We start from the raw sequence: 24,118 nt of genomic DNA, 5'->3' as shown, positions 1-24,118 counted from the left end.
ATATATATATATATATATATATATATATTAATCTGGAAGAAACTATTCACTGTAAAAATCTGAAAAATATAAGGAAGCACAAATAAGATAAAAACCCTTGCTACTCCATGTATTAACTCTTTGCTTGACCATGTATTAATAACCACACCTGGCATTTTTTTTTCTGATTTTATTTATATGCATTAATTTGGACATGGGTTTGGGTTGATTCTTTTAGAAGAAATTGGCATCTTACTGTGTATATCGTGTTCTACCACATGCAGCTTAAAGCCAAAATTTCTGCCCTACTTCATTTCTTACCTAGTGGTTCCACTATAGTCTTTCATTTCTAAGGATTATTCATCATCAAAGATTAAACCAGAGAGAGCTGTGATATCTAAATCAAAGCATGCCAACCAGTCTGAGTATCTAGCACATTCCCACCTTTTAGACTCTATTGTAGGGAGACAAAAATTGGGGTCCTAATGTGGCCCAAGAGAGTGGTAGCTGAATTAAAGTGAAATCAGGAGACTAAGTGAGACTACAGTATCTCCCCCTCCCCCCGCCTTAGCCACAGGAGATATGTACCAAAACCTGCCAGTGGATGTCTGGAACTTGGAGACTACCAAACCCTGAATATACAAAGCTTTTTCTTATACATGCTGACAATTCAGAAGGAGGGCCACCTGTTTCTGGATCACGGCTGACTGCGGTAACTAAAACCCCCACAGACACGGGGACTCCTGGACTCTGGAAAATGTCTTTCCAAGCTAGCATCGAGACTGAAAGTGGATGTAAACAGGGCCCATAGAATTTTTAAAAATTAACTTTATCGCTTTCTATTGGTCATTAAGTTGTTGCAGTTCTTTACCCATTTTTGGTATCACGGAAAGGCATATATTTAAGACATAAAATCACAAGCATCTATTTAGTGCTTCAGCTACACCAAGTATCATTCTGGGCACTGCACATACAAAAATAAATAAGAATTAGATACCGCCCACAAGGAACTTAACACGCGCAGGTAACTCTTAAAGATGGTAGGTGACAAGTAGCTCCAGCTCACTATTTCTTCACTATTAGCAGCTTAGTTCAGTGTTAGAGATCAGTTCATAGAAACTTTAAGTTTAAAGCTGTATTCACCTTAATAAATTCCTGTATTAGGACCAACATCTAAATATATGGATAACTATTTTCCTATGGAGAAAAAAACGATATTATCCTGAGTATGAATGAATGTTTCCTACCTTAGTCTAGTGGCAAGATCTGATCCAAGAAAAGTTTCTCCTGAGCCGTTCTCCTTCTTCAGTTTCTAGAATTAAAAGAGAGAAACCTCACAACAAGTGCACAGCGAGCACCTTTGGCCATCACTCCAACTACAACCTCGGGAATGGAGTTCCCTACCAGGAGCAGATGTAATTAATTTACTTTGGCATATGCTCCTAACAGTTGACCAAAAATGGAGCTGTCTGTTCAGTAGGGGTGAACACTGCTTTATTTTTATTAAGGATTTTGACTTCTAAGAGAAAGAAATAGACCCTGCCAGAGTATTCCTCTTGGCAGTGTTGCCTAGTACCAACCCCCCTAAAAGCAGCTAAAGGCAGAGGTGATTCTGAAACACCATGATGTCTCAGTTACCGAAAATGACTTTCAGACCTAATGACTTATTTGATCTTTCTCTGAAAGCCTTGAGTTATTGCCTTGGTGGATGTCCCAAATCTTGTGTATTCAGCACTATTCCAATTTTAGGGAATAATTTCAAGCACTAGAAGGTGCTAAGGTTTAGAGAGCAAGAAATCCAAGCTAAGTAATATTGGCACAACTATTTCTTAAGGGAAAGAAAAATCAAAATAAAATAGCTTAAGTTAGAGCTATTTTCCCAAAAGTTGCCTTTCCATGAAAATGAAGTTGATGATGAATTGTACCGGTCTGCCTGAAAGCTGAGAGCAGAATTATTGACATTACTATAATACTGACCCCAATTGAGCTAAGCCTTAAATTCTGAGAAACAGGTTTTTAAACAGGTTTATAGGCCAAAGAGAGTCTGGAACACCCCAAGGGCTTGGCTTCCCTTGCCAAGTAATCAGTCAAAGCTATTACTGTGGCTCTGCCTTTTCCTTGTGGCTAAATAACGGAGCCTGAGTGCACAGTTGCCAATTTCTAATGAATATTAGGTGTGGCCTCCATTTTCTACTGTGCAAAGGGATAATGGAACAACAGGGTTTGAAGCAGTATTCATGAGAGAGGTGGCTTCAGGTCTCAGAAGTTAAAGCAGATTTTTAAAGCGACTTAGGTTGCATTTGAATTAAAATTAAAATGTTTATTGAGGGCCTAATAAATATTTATTAGGAGTGCTAGATAATGTTTAAAAAAATATTTATGTATGTATGCATAGTTCTCACCTCCTAGGAACACACCTTCTACTTGGGTAGATAAACAGAACCATCTGAAAAGTTTAATAACAATACCAGGGTTAATTTAAATAACACACCAGAAGCTGTCACGGTGAAGTTCAAGACTAATTTCCAAAAGGAGGGAAGAGAGATTTCCTGGTTCTGTAACAGACTTGAGTTCATAACCTTTGGCTATTCTTTGAAGCCCATTATCTTTCAAAAGAAAAAAATGATACTTGTATCTAGAAAATAATTTTGAATCCCTTTGAAACATTAGGACAGCGTTTCTTGGTGTATGATTTCCGCTGTGTCAGATCCATAGGGATGTGTATTAAAAGTACAAATTCCTATGCTCTGCTCCAGACACTCCCCGCTCCCAGCAAAAAAAGGAAAAAAGAAAAAAAAGGGGGGAGGAAAGGACTGCTAGGATCCAGTCCAAGAAGCTACATATTAGCTAGATACTAACAAACACCCTCAGGTGATTTGGATACATATTTAGGTAATGAACCACTTCAGAAAAAGAAATTAGGACTTACTAGCAGCTTTCCCTGAAGCACTAGACCTTCTTCACGCCTATAGATAGATCTAAGCAGTAGTTTCAGGGTTTGGAAACCTTAAGAAAGAAAAGACTAAAACTCTCTAGAGGCACAATATCACATCTGCATCTATAGCCTGCAAACTGGAAATGTGCAAGTTTTTGTTTATTCAACAAAGAGCATTTACAGATTCTTATTAGTGACCCCTAAGATTGCATGAAAATGCTATTAATATAGTCTCTAAATTTATGGAAGTCACTTACTAAAGCTCTAGTTACTTTGCCTCTTTGGGGTTATTTAAGGCTTCTGATCTGTATGAGGAAAATGAAAAACAGAATAGCTATAAATGCAAGTATAACTATAATTAGAATAGCTTGTCTGCTACCTCTATTTTCTGTTTTTCTAGGTCTAAATACCATCAAATCCCCGCTGTCTTTCAGAGACCCTAGAGATCTGTTTATTTTGTAATAATTAAAGAACAAAGGGTCTTTTCCAAGTTTTGTTTTGTTTGTTTGTTGTTTTTTCTTTCTTTCTTTCTTTTTTTTTTTTTTTTTTTTTTTTGTAGTTGGAAGACGCGTTTCTAGCTTTATGTTTCATTGTTATAAATTTATATACATTTTTCTTCTTCCTAACCAAAGCCACTATCCCCAGGAGGAAAACTAACTTCTAGTCATCTGGGTGCTTTGGCTGTTTGTTCCTTTGACTACTATAGCTTCTCCATTCAGAAGGAAGGTGAAAGCTCACACAACACAGAACTTAAAGCAATAGAGTTCAATTTGTTCACATTTTATATTTCTTGATGTTATTCTAATGGAATGTTCCAAATAAAAATTAAAATAATTTCTGGATTTTTTTTCAATTCCTTATTATGTGGCACCGTATTTGAACAAAACTATAATCATTAAGAAATAGCCACATAGAAATGTGTTTCTTGTAAGTCAAATGATAATGAGCCCATGAAGGTAAGAGGTGTGGTTGTGGTTATATGGTTGCTTTCCCCATAAAAGGGTAAATGGACACAATTTAACTTTCTTCTTCCTGAATTGTCCTTGTCTGGGGCTCAGTTCTGGAAAGTTTCAGCCTAAAAGGGATACTTTAAAAAAAAAGATGAGCAAATAGGAGACATTATAATGTAATAGTACTATGCCATTACTCCAACAGGCTTTCCCTGTTGGAAAACCTCTAAAGTTCCTTTTTGTAAAATGCTATACTAACATTAAACACTATGCTAATTTATGTCACAGTATTTGTTTTATTTGGTTAAAATAAATAAATAGAGGAGAAAAAAAGTCTATGTCTTCTTTAGGAGGTAAAAGAACAATCTTTTCTTTCAACTTCAAATTTTGTGTTTTGGCTGCAAAATGATCACGTTGTTTACTTGTTTGCTTCCATAGAAAAATGCATTTATATTTGTTTTCAACTTCTCCCACAATTTTCTGATCTATGATCTATAGAGCATACTGGGAAAATGAAATTCCTCAGTAGGAGACAGAAATTGAAGCAAAAATGTGAACTTAAATGTTATGAGTGGAAGGAAATACTGGTTCGGGGATAGTGGTGACACAATCCTTTTCATAGAAGTGTTCTTCAAACAGCCTTGAATAATTGCCTAAAATGATAGTAGTCACTGATTTTTTAAAAATTAGAATTCTTTGCTTGATTCCAACAAGAAGGTCTTAGAGTCAGCAGAACCTAGTTATTTTGAGGTATCTAGGAATCCATTCACGTAAGATATCTGAAGAGTGAAGGAATACTTGCTTTCCATACATATATACCATTGTTTTCTACATATATAGAGCACTGGGATTTTTTCAAACTTTTTTTTTTTTAAAGATTTTATTTATTTATTTGTCAGAGAGAGAGCACAAGCAGGCAGAGTGGCAGGCAGAGGCAGAGAGAGATGCAGGCTCCCTGCTGGACAAGGAGCCCGATGTGGGACTGGATCCCAGGACCCTGGGATCATGACCTGAGCCGAAGGCAGCAGCTTAACCTACTGAGCCACCCAGGCATCCTTCAAACTTTTTAAGTCCATTAAAATTTGTGGAATTCAACATAGGTATTTATCATGGATTTTCTTCTCAATCATTGAAAATGAAAACACCATCTACTATCATGAGATAGGATGATAATATTTTTATATTGAAAATATTCATTGTATTCTAAAAGACTAGGAACCAGAAGTCAAAGTAATCAAGTTATTAATACATATTATAACTTCATCTCTTTATAGCCATATGAAGCTATCTTATATCTATATCTTATATATATATATGTTATATTATAATGCTTATAATAAGCATTATCTTATTTTATTTTATTTATTTTTATTTTATTTTATGTTTCTGAGAGAGAGAGAGCAGAAGAGAGAATGGAGGGAGGGGGAAGGAGAAGACGACTCCCCACTGAACAGGGAGCCTGAAGTGGGGCTCGATCCCAGGACCCTGGGATCATCACCTGAGCATATGGGACATGCTTAGTCAACTGAACCACCCAGACACCCCCATATGAAGCTTTTAGAAAAAAACTCCTATCTCCTTTGTGCCTAAAATTTAACTTGAATAATTCCAACTTTTTTTTACTCGTAATTGCTTAATTTGACTAATAAGTTTGGCCAAATGCAAATACTCTTACCAAATGCCAGTCATTTTTCAGGTACTAAAGCTACAGCAGAGAACAGAGCAAGCCCTCATTCAGATGGGGAGCAGAGTGATAGATAATAAATGAAATAAGTATATAGTATATAAAAAGTGACAGTGTTAAAGAGAGAAATAAAGCAGGAAATAAGGATAAAAAGTAGTGTAGGAGGCCAGGCATAATTTAAAAAAAAAAAATGGTCCAGGAAGGTTTTATTGGGAAAAAACCTTTGAGCAAAGACCTGAAGGAGGTAAGGAATGCATAGTATTGATACCAAGAGAAGAGTAACCAGACAGAAGAACAAGTGCCAAGACCTGAAGGGCAGGAGCCTGCCTTCAGACTTTTATAAGAGTAAGGAGGCCTACATGGTTGCCATAGTTTGGGGGACTTTGTGAACAATGGGGAATGAAGTAGAGAAGAAATCAACTAAGAGATAGATCTTGTTGCTCTGGAAGGACGTTCATTGTACTTGAGTAAAATGGAAGCCAAGAAACCCAGCCATGGTTAGTGAAAGCTTTTGTGGGAATTATCTTATTGAACTGGTGAATTGTTTATAACCTACATTAACACTGTGTACAGAAATATTCTGTAGTGCTTGATGGCCATTTCCTGCGAGTGATTTATACTTTACTTTGTAGTCTTGTACTGTGTTTTTCTTTCTTTTTTAAAATTTATCTTTAATTAATTAATTATTTATTTTTATTAACATATATTGTATTATTTGCTTCAGTGGTACAGGTCTATGAATAATCAGTCTTACACGATTCACAGCACTCACCATAGCACATACCCTCCCCAATGCCCATAACCCAGCCACCCCATCCCCCCTCCTCCCACCCCCCAGGGACCCTCAGTTTGTTTCCTGAGATTAAGGGTCACTTATGGTTTGTCTCTCTCCCTGGTCCCATCTTGTTTCATTTTTTTTCCCTCCCTACCCTCCACGAACCCCACCTTGTCTCTCAAATTCCTCATATCAGAGACATCATATGATATTTGTCTTTCTCTGATTGACTTATTCATTTAGCATAATAGCTTCTAGTTCCATCCACATCGTGTAGTTGCATCCATAATCATTGCAAATGGCAAGATTTCGGTTTTTGATGGCTGCATAGTATTCCGGTCTATACACACATACATGTACACATACATATATATATTATACACACACACACACACGCACACACACACACACACACTACATCTTTTTTTATCTGTTGATGGACATCTAGGTTCTTTCCATAGTTTGGCTATTGTGGACATTGCTGCTGTAAACATTCAGGTGCACATGCCCCTTCAGATCGCTACATTTGTATCATTAGGGTAAATACCCAGTAGTGCAATTTCTGGGTTTAGGGTAGCTCTATTTTCAACTTTTGAGGAAACTCCATGCTGTTTTCCAGAGTGGCTGCATCAGCTTGCATTCCCACCAACAGTGTAGGAGGGTTTCCCTTTCCCCACATCCTTGCCAACATCTGTCATTCCTGACTTGTTAATTTTAGCCATTTTGACTGGTATGAGGTGGAATCTCATTATGGTTTTGATTTGTATTTCCCTGATGCCAAGTGATACTAAGCACTTTTTCATGTGTCTGTTGGCCATCTGGATGTCTTCTTTGCAGAAATGTCTGTTCATGTCTTATGCCCATTTCTTGATTGGATTATTTGTTCCTTGGATGTTGAGTTTGATAAGTTCTTTATAGATTTTGGATACTAGCCTTTTATCTGATATGCCATTTGCAAATATCTCCTCCCTTTCTGTCAGTTGTCTTTTAATTTTGTTGACTCTTTTCTTTGCTGTGCAAAAGCTTTTGATCTTGATGAAGTCCCAATAGTTCATTTTTACCCTTGGTTCCCTTGCCTTTGGTGATGTTCCTAGGAAGAAGTTGCTGTGGTTGATATCAAAGAGGTTGCTGCTTGTGTTCTCCTCAAGGATTTTGATGGATTCCTGTCTCACATTGAGGTCTTTCATCCATTTTGAGTCTATTTTTGTGTGTGGTATAATGAAATACTTCAATTTCATCCCTCTGCATGTGACTGTCCAATTTTCCCAACACCATTTTTTGAAGAGACTGTCTTTTTTCCATTGGACATTCTTTCCTGTTTTGTCAAAGATTAGTTGACCATAGAGTTGAGGGTCCATTTCTGGGCTCTTTATTCTTTTTTTTTTTTTTTTTAAGATTTTATTTATTTATTTGACAGAGAGAAATCACAAGTAGATGGAGAGGCAGGCAGAGAGAGAGAGAGAGGGAAGCAGGCTCTCTGCTGAGCAGAGAGCCCGATGCAGAACCCGATCCCAGGACCCTGAGATCATGACCTGAGCCGAAGGCAGTGGCTTAAACCACTGAGCCACCCAGGCGCCCCTGGGCTCTTTATTCTGTTCCATTGACCTATGTGTCTGTTTTTGTACCTGTACCATACTGTCTTGGTGATTACAGCTTTGTTTTCTTTTTTTAAAATTTATTTATTTTTTTAAAAAGATTTTATTTATTTATTTGACAGACAGAGATTACAAGTAGGCAGAGAGGTAGGCAGAAAGAGAGAGAGGAGGAAGCAGACTCCCTGCTGAACAGAGAGCCCAATGCGGGGCTTGATCCCAAGACCCCAGGATCACAACCTGAGCCGAAGGCAGAGGCTTTAACCCACTGAGCCACCCACGTGCCCCCCCCTTTTTTAAATTTTAATTTTATTTTTTCAGTGCTCCAAGATTCATTGTTTATGCACCATACCCAGTGCTCCATGCAATACATGCCCTCCTTAATACCCACCACCAGGCTCATCCATCCGCCCACCGACTTCCCCTCCAAAACCCTCAGTTTGTTTCTCAGAGTCCACAGTCTCCTATGGTTTGTCTCCCCCTCTGATTTCCCCCAATTTACTTTGATTACAGCTTTGTAATAGACCTTGAAGTCTGGAATTGTGATGTCACCAACACTGGTTTTCTTTTTCAACATTCTTCTGGCTATTCGAGGTCTTTCCATATACATTTTAGGATTATTTTTCCATTTCTTTGGAAAAAATTGATGGTATTTTGATAAGGCTTGCATTAAATGTGTAGATTGCTTTAGGTAGCATAGACATTTTCACAATATTTATTCTTCCAAGCCATGAGCATGAAACGCTTTTCCATTTCTTTGTGTCTTCCTCCATTTCATTCATGAATATTTTCTAGTTTTCTGAGTAGATTCTTTGCCTCTTTGGTTAGGTTTATTTCTAAGTATCTTATGGTTTGGGTGCATTGTGAATGGAATCGACTCCTGAATTTCTCTTTTTCTGTCTTGATGTTGGTGTATAGAAATGCAACCGATTTATGTGCATTGATTTTATATCCTGACACTTTACTGAATTCCCATACAAGTTTTAGCAGTTTTAGAGTGGAGTCTTTTCGGTTTTCCACATAAAGTATCATATCATCTGCAAAGAATGAGAGTTTAACTTCTTCAGTGATTCAGATGCCTTTAATTTCTTTTGTTGACTGATTGCCAAGGCTAGGACTTCTAGTACTATGTTGAATAACAGTGGTGATAGGGGACATTCTTGCCATGTTCCTGACCTTAGGGGGAAAGCTCTCAGTTTTTCCCCATTGAGAATGATATTCTCTGTGGGTTTTTCATAGATGGCTTTGATGATATTGAGGAATTGTACCCTCTATCCCTACACTGTGAAGAGTTTTGATCAAGAAAGAATGCTGTACTTTGTCAAATGTTTTTCCAGCATCTATTGAGAGTATTGTATGGTTTTTGTCCTTTCTTTTATTAATATATTGTATCACATTGATTGATTTATGGATGTTGAATCAATTTTGTAGCCCTGGAATAAATCCCACTTGGTTGTGGTGAATAAGCCTTCTAATATACTGTTGGATCCTATCGGCTAGTATTTTGGTGAGAATTTTTGTATCCAGGTTCATCAAGGATATTGGTCTGTAATTCTCCTTTTTGATGGGGTCTTTGTCTGTTTTAGGATCAAGGTAATGCTGGCTTCATAAAATGAGTTTGGAAGTTTTCCTTCCATTTCTATTTTTTGAAACAGTTTCAGGAGAATAGGTATTAATTCTTCTTTAAATGTTTGGTAGAATTCCCCTGGGAAGTCATCTGGCCCTGGGCTCTTGTTTGTTGGGAGATTTTTGATGACTGCTTCAATCTCCTTACTGCTTATGGATCTGTTCAGGTTTTCTATTTCTTCCTGGTTCAGTTTTGGTAGTTTATATGTGTCTAGGAATGCATCCATTTCTTCCAGATTGTCAAATTTGCTGGTGTATAGTTGCTCATAATATGTTCTTGTAACTGTATGTATTTCTTTGGTGTTGGTTATGATCTCTCCTCTTTCATTTATGATTTAATTAATTTGTGTCCTTTCTCTTTTCTTTTTGATAAGTCTGGCCAGGGATTTATCAATCTTATTAATTCTTTCAAGGAACCAGCTCCTAGATTTGTTGATCTGTTCTACTCTTCCTTTGGTTTCTGTTTCATTGATTTCTGCTCTGATCTTTTTTCTTTTTCTCTTGCTGGATTTAGGCTTCTTTGCTGTTCTTTCTCCACATCCTTTGGATGTAGGGTTAGGTTGTGTACTTGAGACCTTTCTTGTTTCTTGAGGAAGGCTTGTATGGCTACATACTTTCCTCTCAGGACTGTCTTTGCTGTGTCCCACAGATTTTGAACAGTTGTGTTTACATTTTCATTTGTTTCCAGGAATATTTTCAATTCTTCTTTAATTTCCTGGTTGGCCCATCCCTTCTTTACTAGGATGTTCCTTAGCCTCCATGTTTTTAAGTTCTTTCCAACTTTCCTCCTGAGGTTGATTTATAGTTTCAAAACATTGTGGTCTGAAAATATACAGGGAATTATCCCAATCTTTTGATACAGGTCGAGACCTGATCTGTGATCCAGGATGTGATCTATTCTGGAGAATGTTCCATGTGCACCTGAGAAGAATGTGTATTCTGTTGCTTTGGGATGGAATGTTCTGAATATACCTGTGATGTCCATCTGGTCCAGTGCATCATTTAAGGCCTTTATTTCCTTGTTAATCTTTTGCTTGGGTGATCTGTCCATTTCAGTGAAGGGGGTGTTAAAGTTCCCTCCTATTATTGTATTATTGTTGAAGTGTTTCTTTGATTTTGTTATTAATTGGTTCATATAATTGGCTGCTCCCATGTTAGGGGCATAGATATTTAAAATAGTTATATCTTCTTTTTGGACACACCCTTTAAGTATGATATAGTATCCTTCCTCATCTCTTATTATAGTCTTTGGCTTTAAATCTAACTTATCTGATATAAGGATTGCCACCCCAGCTTTCTTGTGATGTCCATTAGCATGGTAAATTGTTTTCTACCCTCTCACTTTAACTCTGGAGGTGTCTTTGGGTCTAAAATTTATTTATACACTTGATTTTGGTATATTTGGTCTGTTAGAAGAAACTGTCTACCAAAATTTTAAAGAAAGAAAAACTTGTGTATATACAAAAATAAGAGCAAACACAGTGGAGGGTTAGAGTATGACTATAAAGATGAAAATTAAAAGATTCTAAAAAGGAATAAATAATTTGGAAAAAAAGAAAGAGGAAGGAATGTGATCAGGTTGGAGACTAGAACAAAGCCTGTGCTAGATTTAGAATATATTTTGATCTGTTAGAAGAAACTGTATTCCAAAAATTTAAAGAAAAAAAAAACTACCCTATGTATGCAAAAAATAAGGTTAAATACAATGAAGGGATAGAATATGAATATAACAATGAAACTTTTAAAAGACTTTTAAAAAGCTATTGATGAGATAAAATAGTTTAAAAACATTAATAGGAAAGAAGACAAATTTAAAAAATAAAATAAGAAAAAAATAAAATTTAAATAACTTTGAAAGACTAAAGAGTCCTGGGAAAAACATCATGAATTCTATGTGCCATATTCCCGTAGTTCTGAAGTTTTGCAGTTCTCATTAGTGAACTTGGTCTTGGCTGAATGTTCTTGTTGCTCTTCTGGTGGAGGGGCCCATTGCAGTGATTCACGATGTCTTTGCCTGAAGCGGAATTGCACTGCTCTTGCTAGGGGTCAGGCTAAGTAATCTGCTCCAGTTTGCTCTCGGGAGCTTTTGTTCCCTGAATGCTTTCCCTGCAGGTGTGGAGGATGGGAATGAAAACTGCAGCTTTCCAGTCTCTGGCCCTGGAGGATATGAGAGAACAGGTACCCAGTCCTCAGTGTGCCATCAGAGGAAAGCAGTCAATCCCTCCCATTTCCCTGGTCACCAGCCATACTCTGTGCTCACCTGGCTTGTGACTGAGCATTTCTATCTCTGGCACACAAACCCATTTGCAGTCTCCAAACCCAACAGATTCCTGCAATGTGCTCCTACACCACCATTCCTCCTGGTGGAGGAAGGAGGGGGTCTCCCCATATCTGCCATTTATGGGGACCCTGCTTGAAGAGCAGTGGCCCTGCTGTGCCTCGGATCATGGTTTAAGGTCACCCTGAGCTGAGAGCCCCTCCTCAGCTCCCTCTTTGCAGCTGGCTTCCCTGCTCCAGTACCAGAGAACTCAGTCACACTCAGGCACCCCTGGTCTTTCTGTGACCTATGGGTCCTGAGACCACACTGTCCCCATGAGGGCTCCACCCCCCACCCCACTTAGCCTTTGGAGTGATGTCCCTCAGTGGAGAAGACTTTTAAAAGTTCCAGTTTTGTGCCCAGCTGCTCAACTACTTGCCAGGAGCCAGCCCCTACCCCCATGGTCTATCTTCCGGTATGTCACCTGGGATATACTTCTCTACACTTCGTACCTTCCAGAAAGTGGTCACTTTTCTTTTCCTAGAATTGCTGCTCTTTTTCTCTTCAATCTGCTGTTGAGTTTGTTCAGAATGGTTTGATAACTATCTAGCTGAACTCCTGGGACCCTATGATATTTAGGTCTTCTACACCTCTGCCATCTTGCTCCTCCCCCAGTTTTGTACTATATTTAACAGATTCTCTTTTTCATGAAGTAAATCATGGATAAAAACTGGTGTTTAAATCCATTTTCACATAATCAAAATCAGTAGTTCTATAAACTGAATCCATAGTTTCTAATCCTATATTGAGTGTGAAACAAAGATGGTGTAAACATGCTACAGATAAAGTTTTAGAGATATGATTATAAAATAATGAAACCAATTCTATAAAAACACTCATGGAAAATAACTTATAATTTTATTTTATGTAGTAAAAATTTGAAAGTTTTATAATGTTTGCGTATTACTTCAAATATGCAGATTTACATTAATTTGCTTCTCTCCTCCTTTCTTTCAGGAACATATACATGCAAGAGTAAGTATTTTTGTTTTAATAATAGAAATCAAGTGTAACGATAATGAGAGGATGGGGGATGGGTAACTGGGTGAAGGGCATTAAGGAAGTCACTTGAATTAATGAACACTGGCTGTTAAAAGCAACTGACGAATCACTGAGTTCTACCTCGGAAATTAGTAATACACCATATATTAATTAAATTGAATTTAAATAAAAAATTTTTTTAAAAAGGTCATGGGGGAAAAACCTGTTGAGTATTTTCAAAATTTAGAACTTTTGTTTTTTACAATTATGTTTATTGCTTTTAATACATTATTTCCAATTTGTCTGAGGTGATTGTACATATTAAATTATCTCATGTATTTTACAAAATGTATTACAAAAATCCTGGGTTATAATTTATTTAAATCACAAGTTTGCTGATGCCAGGAACTCTTTAGGAACTGCTTAACATACATATGCTAAGCAATCGTAATGTGTCCAAAAACACATCTTCTTAAGAATGACATTAGACTTAAAAAAAAAAAATCTCAGATTAATACCACAATGTTTTTGAAATTTCTGTAGATTAATGTACAAAAGAAAAGATTCTTCATGCATTATGACAAATATTGAGTTTCTTCTAATTTGGGCTCATGATTCAAAAAGAAAAAATCAAACATTCATATATAATATGTTTAAAATATTAAAACAAAATAACTTGTTGCTAAGACAATATAGAAATTATTAAAATAGCACACATAGACATACACTCTGGAAGACATCCGTTTTTATAGAAGGGAAAGCGTGTCTTGTCTAATACTGAAAAGATGGAATTAGCTTAAATATAAACTCAAATTTACCAGGACTTGAAAAAATCCACATATTTGGCTTAGCACTGTCAGCAGTAATCTAAACAATAATCAGCCGGAGTTCCTAGCCTGTGTGTTTGCTTGTTTACATGTCTTTATGTGTGTGCGTGCTTCTGTATTCTAAACTCCCAAAACTGTACATGAGGAAATAAAAAACCTACAAAATAAAAGTATATTAACTTAAGCTGTAAATACCTGTCATTCATGCTTTGTTGCATAGCAACCATGAGGAAAGACAGAATTCCAGAAGTGAGGTGCAGAACCAGGCATCCATCAGACAGGGGCTAGAGAAGTTAGTTTTTGACATACCAGCAAGGCACAGGCACCAAAAAGGCACCCAGTTCTTTCACTTTATAGTCTTTTCTTTCAAAAGAAAAAATATATATATATATATACATATATAAAATTAATATATTTTAATTAAACAAAACAATTATATATATGTATATATATATGTATATATATGTGTATATATATATATATATACATATATATATATATATAATCTCCTATAGTGTGAACAGATGTAAATTGTTTTGTTTAATGAGTTCCAGATTCTGAGACCACGGAATCTGAAAACCTGCATAATGGAAGAGGGCCTTTGTCCTTTCACACGCTGGGGTCTTCCTGGTTTCTCTTCTGTGATAGCTGGTAGGGTTGGATGGGGTGGGGAGAGGGCTGTCTCATTAAAAAGCCTGTGCCCATGGCACTGTGCCGAGGACGGGAGATTCACACGAAGAACTATGTGAATTACCAAAGAACTTCTTATGCTACAAATTCTGCTCGGGCTTCTTTTCCTAAAGCTTAAGTCTTTATAACCAAAAGACCAGAGTGAGAGAGAGATTCAGAGCAGAGTGAGAGATTCTTTTAATACAGTTAGCATACACAGCTCCTACAACAAACAGTACATTGTATCGAGATACTTGCTTAAAAAATGGCACTAGCTTTAGGACAGTCCCGCTGCGTGGAAGTTAGCAGGCTTTGGATGCCCCCTCTAGTCTATTTCTATACATCAAGACCGGGAAAAGAGGCCGAACGATCACAGCGTGGGGCTGGATGCACATCAAAGCCACACTCGCCCTGCGTTATTTTCCTTCCAGCTTCTCTCGCTCTGGTCACGAGGCGCACATGCGGCTACATGAAAGGGGGTAAAACGCAGTGTCAAGTGATTTGTAATTGTTTGGCTCCTTAGCAGCTAAAGCCAGGAATAGTGTGGCCGGAAGTGCATTTAGGAAATGTGGTGTTTTAAATGCCTCGGGAAAAAAAAATTCCTTATTTATGGGAATGGAAAATTGGGTGTGGGTTTCATTTTATTACTATTATTATTATTATTATTATTATTATTTTTACAATCTACATTTTTTAAAAAATACAGAAAAAGACAAAGATGTTTCGAATTTCTAAAATGTTTATTTTGAATTATAATCTTATGTAAACATCAAAGACAGGACTGAAGGGACAAGAATCATAGAATCCTGCACCAGAAAGTCCCCGGAAAAGCATTTGATACAAGTCCCATGTTCTAAAGCAAGAAAAACTCAACTATTCTAAATTTAACTCTCTACAGAGATGCTGTGTTTCATCTTTATGCTTTTACACTTTTTTATATGTATTCTCTGTCTTGACCAGATACTTCCACCTTTGGAGTCAGGATTTCTATTGATCCCAAAATATTATTTCTGCCTTCTTAAGCTTTATAATTTTTAAATTATTAAAGAAACACTGTGAAATATAGAAAATCAAAATGAAGACAGTGAAGACAATCAGTAGTCACATTCCAGAGTTAACTATTTTAACATTTCATGAATCCCTCATTTCACTGCAATTTTTTTCTGCGCACACACGTGCGTATTGACTAACATAGGACTGCTATATATTTCCTGTATGTCAAGTTACTACCTCATTCATCAGTATATCATGGACACATTTCTATGTCAGTAAACGAATCCACATTGCTTTATGACTGCATAATATTTTATCTGATGTATATATCATAATTTGGTTTACCCAACCCTTATAGATACTTGAATGATGTCTTTCTGGCCTGTAAAGATTGATGTTATGTGTTTATTCTTATAAATGATCTTTGTACAATAACTTGATTTTCTTAGAATGAGTTTCTAAAAGTGGAATTGCTAGATCAAAGGGCTTTTGATACTGCCAGAAAGTTTAAGCAAAGTTAAGCTAATTTTTAGTCCCACTGCCTGTATATGATTTTTCCATTTATCTCCTATTTGCCAGCCCTAGAAACAATTAATATGTGTATCTTTACTACCTGTGGCAACGCAGAAGGCTTAAAATATTATTTTATTGTGTTAACTTTCATTAATAATAATCTTGAGCATTTTTCATGTATGGTTAACCATTTGCATTTCCCTCTAATGGACTGCCTTTTTTATTGATCACTTTCATTGAGATGTTCATCTTTTTCTAATTGATTGATAGTGCCTCTTTAATTAGCAAGTATATTAACACTTTTTCTGTCTTATATGCTTCCAGCTTGTCATTTGACTTTTAACATAGTTTATGGCTGCTTTTGTTTTTATCTGTATAGTATCAGAGAGCTAAAATTTTTTTAAGATTTTATTTTTTATTTATTTGAGAAAGGCAGAGGACACATACCTGAGTGGGGGGCGGGGAGGAGAAGAGGGAGAAGCAGGCTTCCCACTGAGCAAGGAGCCCAATGCGGGCCTCGATCCCTGCACACCCAGACTGTGACCTGAGCGGGAGGCAGACACTTAACCGACTGAACCACCCAGGCACCCCTTACAGAGCTTGAATTTCGAAATACATTTATCACTTTTTCCTACTATGGCTTTTAGATATTGTGTCCTGCTTAAAAATTCAAGGATTGTTTTAAAGTGTAATTCCTGTTTCCTTCAACTTGTATAGTTTCATTTTTAACAATTAGATCTTTGATCTATACAGAAATTATTTTGATGTAAAGAATTTATTTTTGTTATTTTCTTCTTTATGACTAGATAATATCTCAACACCTGATATTGAACAATTCATTTTTTACAGAGTAGGAATGTGATATTTACTTAATTTTTATACATACTTGTATTTATTTCTTGATTTTCTATTTTGTGCTACTCTTCTGTCCATATATATACCCACACAAAACTGCTTTCATTTCTGCAGCTTTATATTTTAATATAAGATATACCTACAGTTGACCCTAAAAACAACAGGGGGTTGGGGTGCTGACCCCCATGCAATTGAAAAGGCATGTATAACTTTTGAATCCCTCAAAACTTTACTAATATCCTGCTGTTGACCAGAAGCCTTACTGAGGACCTAATAAATTAACACACAGATTGTAAGTCATATGTATTCCATACTGTGTTCTTACAATAAATTAAGTTAAAGAAAAGAAAGTGTTACTAAGAAAATCATAAGTGGGGGGAGCTTGGGTGGCTAAGAGGCCGACTCTTGATTCTGGCTCAGGTCATGGTTTCAGGGTCTTGGGATCTAGCCCCTTGTGAAGCTCTAAGCTCAGTGTGGAGTCTGCTTGAGGATTCTTTCTCCCTCTGTCCTTCCCCGCAGAGCACATGCTCACTCGCTCTCTGTCTCTCTAAAATAAGTAAATAAATCTTTATAAACAAACAAAAAACCCCAAAATCATAAGGAAGAGGAAATATACTCATTCCTGTGCCATATTTATTGAAAAAACATCCGTGTATGAGTAGCTGTGCAGTTCAAATCCATGTTCAAGGTTCAAATGTAATCTCAGCTCAATATTCTTCCTGTTCAGAATTTTCTTGAATATTTTTGCATGTTTCCTCCTTAAAAATCTTTGTGTTTTTATAAAATTATATGTGCCATGGTTTAAAAAGCCAAATCGTGGGGCACCTGTGTGATTCAGTTGGCTCAGCGTCCTGGGGTCCAGCCTTGCTTTGAGCTCCCTGCTCAGTGGAGACTCTGCTTCTCCCTCTCGCTCTGCTGCTCCCTGCCCCATTTGTTCTCTCTCTCAAAGAACAAAATTAAAAAAAAAAAAAAAGTTCCACAGGATTAAGAAAAATAGCAGTCCCCTCTTCTCTTACCTACTTCTAAAGGACATAAGCATTTTCACACCTTTTTGTTAATATTTTGGTACTTATCTTCATGACCCTAAAAGCATATTTGGCTTTCCCTTTTTAGGTATTATATTTTGACTTCCCCTATGGAAAACAAGAATTTATCTCTCTCCCTATGCCATCCCCACTACACACACACACACACACACACACGCATGCATGCTCTCCATCTCTTCAGTTTACCCACGTGGTGACATTTGGATTGGAGCAATAGTCAGTGTTTGATTTCTTCTATTTAGTATATCTGAGTAAATTTCTTTTCAGAGCTAAACCTTGGAATAAACTGATTAATTGTTTTTATGGGAGTGACCTATTTTATCTATTTATTTACTGTTTGTTTAATTTATTTTCGTTTTCCCAGTTTTCTTTGTTCTACTCATTAATGCCACACTCAGGACCATCATCTCTTGAGAGAGCTAGATGCATTATGGATGCTTTCAATTTCTTCTCCCTAAAATTGTCTTTCCCAGAACCTTTCTGACCTGTTGAGTTTGGACTGGGTAACTGGGCACAGCTATCTTTAAGGAGATTTTGTCACCCTGGAGCATCTTTTTACCTCTTTCCTGTTTTTAGTACATCCTTCGGTACTTTCCTGTGTTCACTGGGAATGGACAGGAAGTAAAGTTTTAAGAAATTTTATATCCAAAAATTCTTTAGTTTACCTTCAGGGTGATTTATAGTTTGACCAAGTATAGAATTCTAAATTAAAAATCTCTCATCTTCAGAATTTAAAGGCAATTTTTCCTCATGTTCTAGCTTTCAGTGTTGCTATGAGAAAGCTGAAGCTTGTTCTCATTCTTCACCATGTGTTTGTGCCCATTTGTTCACGTGTTTCTCTAAAGGATTATAGGGTCTTCTCTTTGTCTCCCGTAGTCGGACGTTCCCTGAATTCCCAGGTGTGAATCCAATTCCATTGTGCTAAGTACTCAGTGAGTTTTTTCAACATGCTAACTCGTGTCCTTCTCCTGAGTTATTTTTCTGATGATTTCCTCCCTATATGTGGTCTGTTCCCATTTTATGGGACTCTACTTATTTCAGTATTGGATCTTTCAGACCAATCTAATTTTTTCACATTTTCCTTCCATCTTATATCCCTTTGTATTTTTGGTCTTCTTTCTGGAAAGTTCCTGAATATTTTCTCCAATACTTGTGAGATTTTATTTCTCCTATTATTCTTTCTTTTTTTATTTTTTTTTAAGATTTTTATTTATTTATTCGACAGAGATCACAAGTAGGCAGAGAGGCAGGCAGAGAGAGAGGGGGAAGCAGGCTCCCTGCTGAGCAGAGAGCTCACTGTGGGGCTCCATCCCAGGACCCTGGGATCATGACCTGAGCCAAAAGCAGAGGCTTTAACACACTGAGCCACCCAGGCGCCCCATATTTCTCCTATTATTCTTTCAATTTCCAAGAGCTCTTTCTTAGTTCTCCAAATGATCTCCTTATATGTAGAGCATCCTAGAAATTAGGCCATTTCTTAAACAGGTTTGCAACCAGTTCTTCTTATTCTAATCCCCACCTCCCTCTCTCTCTACTTCCACAGGTTCTTAGGGTCTAATTAATGGATCTTTGGGGAATGATTAAATTATTGCCTCTCCATATTACTGGTTCTCTCTGGTTCGAATCTCTCCAGTAATAAATCAATTACTATTCATTCATGTTCTTTACATCTCCTAAAATTTGTAAATGGCTATGTATTTATTTTCACAATTTTTTATTTGTGTCAAATCCTATTTGTTTATTTGTGTGTATAAGAAAATACTGTTTTTTCTAAAATTGACTTAAGGTGTTTTTAAAGGAGAGTGAATTGAAAATAAACTCAATAACAGTATACATGGTTTGTGGCTACTGTAAAATTAATATTAAATTAGGATACTTGTTGTCATAAAAAAGAGGAAATTCAAAGTAATCTGATCAATAGTTAAATGATTATTTTTCCTTCCTCTGTTTTCTCCCTCTAATTAAGATATATTGGTGGACCTCAATGTTGTATATCTGATTCTTTGTCCTCCACCACAGTTTTTACATTGTTTAAATGTCATTTTTATTTTCAGTGTGAGACTCTTCTCTTGTATTGGATGGGAAGCTCGCTATAGCAAAACTGGCTGCTGTTAAAACAAAGCCAGCTGTGTTTACTTGACTTTGTAAAGTCCTAGTAATTCACAATGAGGTTAGTGCAGCTACTTACGGTACTAAATACTTGTCAAAGTATTCATGATAAGACAGAGGAAGATGAAACAGAATTACAAATTAATGACTACCTTAGTTTTTAGCCTGGTGTATATGGGAAATGGTTACTTTCTTTTGCGGATACATATGATAATGGGTGCTTGGCTAGGCTGGGTTAAAACACCCATAGGACTCATTTGCCTCTCGCAGTTATCAGAACTTAATCTTACTGGAAGGGATTAGATGGGGTGAATGCCTGGAGTGTCATTATCTCAAAAGACATCCTCTATCTCTTCTACCATATTGCTTGTCTGTGTAATGCAGATATCAGAATATCATTGCTCATCACTTGGGCTGTCCAAAGTACATGTCTGAAGACAAAAGTGTCCGGGAGATTTCTCATTTTTGAGAAAGCCTTTTAAAATATTTGCATTTCTGACACTTTTAAACAGTTTCATTTGTAATTGTTATTATTAACATTTGAAAGAGAAGAGGGAGAGACTAGAAGTTTGATGTGAAAGAGTAATGGAAAAAGAATTAATGATGAGATGTGGACACAACTAAAGGGTTGAGGCTGGTTTTTTGAAAGATCTTGATAAGGAAGAAAAGAGGCAGCTCGGAGACACAAGCATGTCCTTTAATACATCTGGGGATATTTTTTGTAATTAAAAATTTGAAATATGCATATAACAATAGACCATGCTAATAAACTATCTTATTAAAATTGAGTTTTCTTTGAGCTGTTTGATTATATTTATAATTGATGGCATTTTCAGTAATTTTTAGATTAAATAAACTAATATTTGATGATAGTCAAAGGAAGCATGTAGAAGAAATTCTGATTATAATCATACAGATAATATTATTTCTTCTGGTCAAGTTAATACCTTCTATATTCCAGACTTGTTTTTATTTAGGGGAATTATTTCCACTTAACTGTCTATACTGTTGTATTGCTGAAGACTCTCTGCTTGAGATATGTAAGAAAATGCTATATTTCATATTCAAGTGTTCTGCTTTTGATACAGCATCAGTTAGAAAATATATTGTGTTACTTTTTTTAGCATTCATAATAGATTTACATTTTTTCCCATCCGCTTCACTCAGTACACCTGGAAACCAAAACATCTCTCTCTCCCTATCTTCATTCCCTCCTTGCCGTCCTGTCTCCTGATAGCCCTTCCTCCCTTCCTTAAGAGATTTGTGTAAATGGGTAGAAAGTACAAGATAAATCATATTAAAACAGCTCTTTATTCTCTTGCAGATCTTTAATATTTACTTTGATTTTCCTTAAAAAAATGTTGACTTTTGTTTGTTTCCATCTTTTTTTATTATACTGTCATTATTTTCTCAGCATGTGATAAAACTCCTCTATTATTCAGGATCATTGTGCAATGTTTTTGAAAAAACTTCACTGTAAGATAAAAGCACATTACAGAAAATCCAAAATCTATCATTTCAATCTCCAAATATTCATTGAGAAAATACTATATGTCATGCCAGACACATAGTGATGACAGACAAATTGAGCATAAACTGGTAAATAGGGAAACAAAATGATTCCATAGAGTTGAAAAGTGCTAAAATGGGGAGATATAATAGAGGGTGGCTGGCTTGTGTGTGTGTGTGTGTGTGTGTGTGTGTGTACATACACATGATCATCAAAGTTTGTTAGTTTTTCATTTATCAAATGAAGAGTTCAATAAGATGGTCTCTGAGGTGTTTTCAGACCTTTTCTGATGGTAAACTTTTATCTTTGGTCTTGTCCAAAGATTTGTAGATCCATTTCACCATTCCAATGATGTGGTAAGTTGTCCTACTATATTAATATTTAGAAATAATAATTGAAGAATAAAAAAATTCACCTACTATGATTTGAAAACCATCTACATTCTTATCTACTAAAACAGAAACAAAAACAAAACAAAAACAAAACCCCAAAACCAAAGTCAAAGCCAAACAAATAAAAGACCTAAAGGAGAACAACTGAGTGTATCTGTCCACCAGAAGAGATTCAAAGCACAATTTCTACCCATGTCCATTTATTGTGTCTCTTTATTTGCCTCTTTGCATAAAAAGGCTTTTAAAAACCACTGACTTCTCATTAAAAAATGATTGAACAGTGGATTGGACAATGACTTCTAGGTTTTTCACTTCCTGTGAACTGCTTGGCTAGTTGGGATAACTCTATGCTCATCTCAGAAGCTCCTAAAGGAAGAGCCAGGCATGAATGCTCACTTTTATGTGGCCATTTGAAGATCTATTGGCTAAGAAGAATTCCACATGGAAAATCATGGAAAGTCGTGTGATAGCAATGATTAGTGATAGTGGCGGTATTAATAATTAATTTACAGAATTTACATTGTTGCAGTTATTACAAATCTCTTTTGGAGACTGTGGTAGAACCTCTGAAACATCATGAATTCAACTATTCAATTTGGTAGAAGAGAGGAAACAATGCTTTCTTTTGACTATACTTGCAAGTATACTTGCATATACTTTTTAAATAATGAGTTTCTTTTCTTCAGTAATAATCAGAAAAATACCGTCAGGAAAATGCATTTTTTCTGGTTGTCATGGAAAAATGCATTCTGAAATTATTTCCCACTATTATTATCAATCTTGTTATTTAAAAAAGTATAAAAGGAACATGGATGGAAATCCTGCTTTGAGTCCTTCTTGGTGGACAGATAACGCTCATTTGCTTTCTTGTAGGTTTTTGCTTAGTAGTAGAGTCTTTTAGCCTGGCTTCTCTCTGTCATTCATTGCTCTTGCTCTATTCTTAGAAATTGTATACAGCCAAATAGAGGAAAAATAAAGGGTAAAAACAGTTTCAGGATTACTCATAAAAATCACAAAAATGATAAAACAAATGTCTGGGAAACTGATATTATTTATCTCTATTGTAGAGGCAAACCAAACTTACTGGACATGGGCTCTTTGATGATCAAACCAATCCAGCGTATAATGAAATACCCCCTCTTGCTGTGTGAACTTCGAGGCTCCACCCCTCCCTCCCACCCAGACTTCAGGGCACTGGGAGATGCCTTCACTGCAGTGAAAGACGTTAATGTGAACATCAATGAACTTAAAAGACGGAAAGATTTAGGTAAGTAGAAACATAATGAATTGAGTGTTTTCTGTGATTGGAGTGTTCTGCCTATACTTCTGAGAATCAGAATATCTAAGTACTTATAGCAGTTGCTGTGACCATGATCATTAGATATCTAGACTTAGAGGCTAAGGGGCAGAGTGTAGTTTTGCCTGGCCAGCTGGACTCGAGGTCATGAGGCACACACACAAAAAAAGACAATTTTTTAAAAAATCAAGCTGCCCTTTATTCAACCTCCATTGACGACTGCTTGCCTGGTGACATACTGTGGGCTGATGATATCATAGTATGTAGTCTTCCTGTCACTGGTGATACATGTGGGAAGAAGGAGACATGGCACGGCCAGAAAGCTGGAGTAGTGAGAAGCTCCAGCCACATCGGTGGTGAAACAGGCCCAGGTAATACAGCTCATCTGGTTCTAACACATAAAGAATAGAGATTTTGTAGCCATAATTGCTCCATTGAAGGGAGCAAGTGTATTTCTTTCTCAAATTATAGAATTATTGTGAGGTATTTGTTAGCTGAGATGTAAAATTCATGTCTGGAAGGAAATAGAGATTTCAAAACAGGAGGCACAATTGCATGGTTTCTATCATCTGCGATGTAGTAACGCATTGGGATAGACTGTGTGGGTCCTCTGTCAGTGTGATCTGTGTCCATAAGTACTTGGCTTTGTACTTCTAACATTAAAACAATGGTAGGACATTGCAGCTAACTGCTCCAACAATTTCATTTATTTTTGTTGTTTTTGTTTTCTAAACTTTTAATTGAAAAAAAATCTGTATTTGTGTTAATAAATTAAAATTATAAAGAAGGGTCTAGAATAAAAAAGTTGTAGAGGAAGAGACACCATAATAAATTAAAAGATAGTCCATAGGCAAAGGATTACTATCTAGAATATATAATTACTGTTATTAAATCAATAATAAAACCATTCTAATACAAAAAAAAAGGTTAAGCTTCATTTGTAATGAGAGAAATGCAAATTAAAAATCACAATGACATACCATTCCCATTATCAGATTGGCAAAAAGATTTTTAAGGGATAATGTTAAGTGCCGCAGGCAACAATGTAGTGGGAATCACCACTATAGA

General features: G+C 36.3%; 1 protein-coding gene across 5 annotated transcripts in view; it reads left to right on the top strand.

Moving 5' to 3' along the window:
• The window catches only part of ARHGEF38 (Rho guanine nucleotide exchange factor 38), a 173,892-nt gene that overhangs the window by 89,870 nt on the left and 59,904 nt on the right, over window positions 1-24,118 (top strand). For all 5 annotated transcript variants that reach the window (XR_009352931.1, XR_009352932.1, XM_059171582.1 and 2 more), the window contains 2 exons: window positions 12,816-12,833; window positions 22,821-23,020. Coding sequence is in view for 3 of the 5 variants with exons in the window: in XM_059171582.1 (XP_059027565.1) it covers window positions 12,816-12,833; window positions 22,821-23,020 (218 nt within the window). In the remaining 2 variants the exon portion in view is untranslated. The remainder of the gene's footprint in view (window positions 1-12,815; window positions 12,834-22,820; window positions 23,021-24,118) is intronic.

Source organism: Mustela lutreola, chromosome 1 (genome assembly GCF_030435805.1).
Source record: "Mustela lutreola isolate mMusLut2 chromosome 1, mMusLut2.pri, whole genome shotgun sequence".
NCBI lineage: Eukaryota > Metazoa > Chordata > Mammalia > Carnivora > Mustelidae > Mustela > Mustela lutreola.
Note: the sequence above shows the minus strand (reverse complement) of the source record. Positions and strands in the feature narration are given on the sequence as shown.